The following is a 5,147-nucleotide window of genomic DNA, read 5'->3' as shown; positions in this document are numbered from 1 at the left end:
CACATTAAATTCCTGCACTAATACTTATCTGAAGAACTTTTAATTTCAGCAGTTTTCTCTTTCGTTAGCATCTGTGCATATATTTATTTCACTGTCTTGAAGAAGTTCCTCAAATGTGTCAGACATGAAGACATCTCATGTTCAGAGCTCTCTTTAGGTGACCCAAGAGATTTTAAGCTCATTTAGGCTTTTTCAGATCTTTTATTGCAAGATTTTAGGCAATGTTCTTTGGTTCTGGATGTTTTCATTGAAAGAAAAGGCTTTGCTCTTGCAGAGAAGCTGTGAGTCAGGCCGTGTTACATGAAAGCAGACTCATTTAGGTTGGTTTCTAATCAACATTCTGCCTGTTTTCCTGTTTTTTTCAGCTGAGCTTCTGTTCCTGTGCTGGGGCAGCTCCCTGTGGACGGCCGTCCGTCCCGTCCCCTCAGCCTTTCATGAACCTCGCTATATGGGCATCGCCATCCACAACGAGCTTTTGCTGTCCTCCATGTTCCACCTGTTTAGGTAACCATGGCACAACCATTATTTCATATGTTCAAAGAAATACAAATTTTGCTGGACAGGGAATGACTATGTGTTTGGATCTTTCATTAGGTTCACCTTTCAGTCTCTCCATCCAGACTGGATGTTACTGCTGTCCTTCATCCACACCCACGTCACCATCACAGTCACACTCATGCTGCTCCTTGTTCCAAAGGTATTTAGATGTCCCTAAACCAATAGGAAAGCAACTAATGGCTGCTTGAATTAACAGAATGCAAAGTTTCAAATTAAATAATCTTATGGTAACCTTTTCCTTCAATAATTAGCTTTTAGATCACCAATCTTCATTTATACATATTTAACTAGTTTAACAAAGCTTTGAAACACTGTCCTGCTACATTCAGAATGAGCTGATCTCATAAACTTCAACATACTTGTGTTTCTCCCCTAGTTTTTCTACAAATCTAAAGCTAGAAAAGAGGAAATAGCAGCAGAAGTGTATGAAGATGAACTGGATCTTCGTCGTTCTGCCTCATTCCTCAACAACAGCTTTTGTTCTGCTTTAAGTGAGCGCAGCATGGATCCAGATGATTTTCAGGTAAAGTGTGATCTCCCCTCAAGATATACATTAGGTCCTTCAGCATATGTCCCTCCATATGTCTTCACTTAGGTGTTGCATGCCTGAGACAAAGTGCCACCTCAGCTGACTCCTCTCTATGTGGAGAAGCAGCAGCTCTAATCCAAGCCCCTCAGATAGCTGAGCTGCTTACCCCATCTTTTGAGATTGGTTTATGCTTGGTGCTGCCCACCCAAATTACATTATTGGAGCATCTATGCCCCTCCCCGGCCTAAATGTGTAAATACATGGACAGGTCAATACTGGTTAGAAAATATAAACATCTGTTGATGATTAAAAATATGTCATTCAGAAACAGATTATAAGCAACTCTTGCAAAGAAATGACTGTCTCTTCTGGGTGACACAAAGAGGCATTGGAAATGGTGGAAATAACCTTTCCACTTCTGCATGTATTATGGTGTATTATGGTGCTCTATAAAGCCTCGAACTCAACGCTAACACCGACATTTTGAATTAAAAAGCCTCCTGGATAGGAAGCGAAACGTCTTCAAAATTTGAAACAAAGTCCAGTGGATTGTTTTTTTAACTTTTCTGAGTTGACTATGACCTGGATGACTGAGAATCTTCACCAGTGGTCCCCTTTACTGCCCTCTAGAGTCTACGAGAATATTGAATACAACGTGGAAAAGCTGCAAGGGATACTTTGTTACATTACGTTATTACAGTATGTTATTACAGTATGATATTACATATATCAAGTACATTTCTCCACTGTGAGAATGTCAATCAATCAATATGCTGCAGACGCTGTGTTGGAAAGTGTCTGCGTGTCTAATTTCCACACAGAGCGTAGATACGTCAAGCATAAGCGAGCTTAGAAGGAGAGGAGGGAGCTCATTCGACTCGCTAATATGTGGGATCTTGATTTTTCAATAATGAACCAGATTTTATGACCCATGGTGAGGGTAGGAACCTAAACCAACCAGTAAATGTCTCTTCTCAACAAAAGACCGCCCCACAGTAAACATTACTATGTCAGCGGCAATAATCGGTTTGTTGAGCTGCACCTCATTCTTCCTTCATTCGCAAACAAGACCTTGAGTTTATTTTTAATTTATCCATTTTAAACAGGGAACTTCCATCCGTGAAAAGAGAGAGCCACCTTTATTTTTTTAGGAAATGCTTATGTGAAAATGTTGAGACATCAGGCATAAGTTGTAAAGTTGGTGAACAAATGGTGTCATGTAAACTGACATTACAACCCACCTAAAACCATGGTAAGCACTTTGTAGAAAGATACCCAAAATGTTGTAGTTAAGTCATACAGTTTAAAGCTACTAAATATTGAAAATATATGTGTGACAGTGTGGTCCTGTCACTATTGGTCTGACTAATCTATTGCTTGGCCATGGGAATATTCCTTTGGCTGACTGGTCAGTGTGCATGACTTTAACCCATGAGTGTGTGGGATCACATCTTGTCTAGGCCCACCTTTGTGTGCAAACTTTAGTCTGGTTTTATGTCCAACATGAAAAAAGGTTCATACATATTTTTATACATTACACATTAATCTATGGTTTTATCTGTACTGTTCGACATACAACAGAAAGTAGTAATGCAAAACTTTAATATTTTATTCTTTCTTTTGACAAACAAATGTAATTTAGAATCTCTTCTGACTTGTTTCTTTTATTCTGTTTCTTCTCTGTCTCTTCAATTCCAATATCAATTTCCTGGCATCTTCATATGAATCAGGATGAGCTTAAGAAGTTATATGCACAGTTAGAGGTCCACAAAGTGAAGAAGATGACGGCAAATAACCCCCATCTATCAAAGAAGCGCAGTTCTCGATGTGCACTGGGAAGATCATTAATGAAACGCATCACAGAGTTCCCAGAAACAGTAAGTCGGCAGTGCAGCCGTGAAGAGAGAGATGGGTCCTTCCATATTAGACGTGCAAGCCACTCTGATTCCTTAAGATTAGCACCAGATACTATAAGTATCAGTTACAGAAGTTCAATAAAATCCCATTCCTCGTTCATATGCAAGTCCCCAAATGAACATCATTATGTGAGGGAGAGAGTCTCCTCTTTCCGTGAGTCTACTTTAAGGCCCAATTCTGTAAAGAGATCCTCCCAGCGATCTGAGACAGACTCTTTGGACATTCCTCCTGGGGTTTGTAAGTCAGCCAGTGCTCAGAATTTAACAATTGATACCAATCTCTTGCATCCTGATCACACAAGGCTTCATAAGTCTTGGAGCCTTAGTTCCTCTACCACCCATTCTATAGAAAACATACCGAAGATATCTGGTGGAAGTGGAACGCAGTCAAAGCAGAGCCTTTCCATTGGTGATCAGACCCGAAGTGCCCTCCAGTCAGAATCCTTTGACAAGGCTGAGGTCTGTCCTTGGGAGGTGGAGCCGGAACAATCAGGGGAGAAGAACAAAAAGCATGTTACATATGCAAGCTCAAAGGATAGCGAAGAAAAGGAGCTACCTTCCCCACAAGCACTTGTTTGTCCCTGGGACCATTCATTGCCTTTTGAAAAGGCTCCTTCAGTGGAGAAAGACTCACAGGCTGACAGTGTGCCCTCTAAAACCCCAGTAACCGTGTCTGCAAGTGTACCAGGAACACCAAGACCCAAGGTGACCAAGGATCAACGGGTCTTCTCCTTCCGCACAACCACTAATAAGTGGCTCTCTGTGAAGTCTCTTATGTCATCTGTTGATAGCAGCAAGGTGAGTAAGGATATACATTTAAACAGGGAAGATTCCCAAAGAAGTCAGGAAAGTACCTCCACAACATCAGTGTCTGGAACATCTAGTAGACGTCCGAGCATGGACAAGAAATCACTGCAGAAATTTAGTATGTCAACAACTGATGGAAAGCCCTGCCTTGTGAAGCAGAACGCAGTGAGACTGTCATCTGCGGACTCCTCTGATAGAAGCCCACGAAGGTTCATGATTGTTAAATCTGCCCACTCTCATGCTGATGCTGATGATGCACAGAGAGAGGGAAGTCACGAACACGTGTTTCTATCACGGCAAAGCAGCAGACGTAGCAGCATAAGTTCTCGGGAGACTATTAGCAGCTCAAGAACTCCTTCCACTCGTCGGAGAGGTAGCAACAGAATCAGAACCTCCTATAATGTGTCCAACACAGATGTGTGTCCTTGGGATGGAGCTGGTTCTGCACAGCAGGGGGAAGGACCAAAAGAGCAACTGAGCATCAAAGCTAACATCTGTTCCCAAGAATCCCAGGTGTCAGATTTATCTAACGTCTGTCCATGGGAGTCACAAGACCAAGGGAATGTGAGGGGACAAAAGAGCAGTAGGGTTGAAACATGCCCTTGGGAGTCACAGGATATTTCAGTCACTTCACAATCTACAACATCCAAAGATCCTAAGTCACAAGCTTCGAAAGTAGATGTTTGTCCCTGGGAGACAGTAGAGCCCCCCCAAATATCAATAAGACAAGACAGTGAACCTGCCAATGTTTGTCCTTGGGATGATCAAGACAAGGATGAAAGTGTATACCAAAACCTAAATCCTTTAGGGATCAAAGGAACATTGATGGTACCTTTTCATCAAGAAGGCATGAAATCTGCCATCTATCCCAGTTCATCCAAAGAAGTCAAAAAAGTTATCAAAACAAAAAACACAGCCCCCAATACCTTGAATCCATGTGTACAACTGTTCAAAGCAACAGAGATCTGTCCAAGGAGTTTCCCTGATCCATCTAAACCCAAGGTAGATGTTTGCCCATTGAAAGGAGGGGGCAAAGCGTCTATAAGCACTGACTCTGCATTACAAGTAACAGTGAATGCAAATGTTTGCCCCTGGGAAGCAGGACATCAAGACAAACAAGATACATCTGAAAAAACTGCTTCTATTAAAACTGAGAGGGCTGAAAGCAGCAGAGGAAACATTTGTCCATGGGAGACTGAGTCTTATGAAAAAAAGGAAATTTGTAAAACGTTGTCTCTGGGGCAGCAAAGCCCAGCAAGAGTTTTAACAAAGCAAAACAGTGGCAGGGCAGATGTGTGTCCATGGGACACAGAAGTTCCCAAAAGTCTCAAAAAGGA

General features: G+C 41.8%; 1 protein-coding gene across 1 annotated transcript; it reads left to right on the top strand.

Moving 5' to 3' along the window:
- Positions 1-365: 365 nt before the first annotated feature.
- On the top strand, positions 366-3,801 carry LOC107081243 (probable G-protein coupled receptor 158; the record flags this gene model as incomplete). The annotated part of the gene is made up of 4 exons (XM_015369443.1): positions 366-504; positions 595-697; positions 935-1,081; positions 2,818-3,801. Coding segments are annotated over 4 exons (1,373 nt in total), but the record flags the coding sequence as incomplete, so codon positions are not given.
- Positions 3,802-5,147: the final 1,346 nt, after the last annotated feature.

Source organism: Cyprinodon variegatus, unplaced genomic scaffold (genome assembly GCF_000732505.1).
Source record: "Cyprinodon variegatus isolate N-32 unplaced genomic scaffold, C_variegatus-1.0 Scaffold3575, whole genome shotgun sequence".
In the NCBI taxonomy this organism is placed as follows: domain Eukaryota; kingdom Metazoa; phylum Chordata; class Actinopteri; order Cyprinodontiformes; family Cyprinodontidae; genus Cyprinodon; species Cyprinodon variegatus.
Note: the sequence above shows the minus strand (reverse complement) of the source record. Positions and strands in the feature narration are given on the sequence as shown.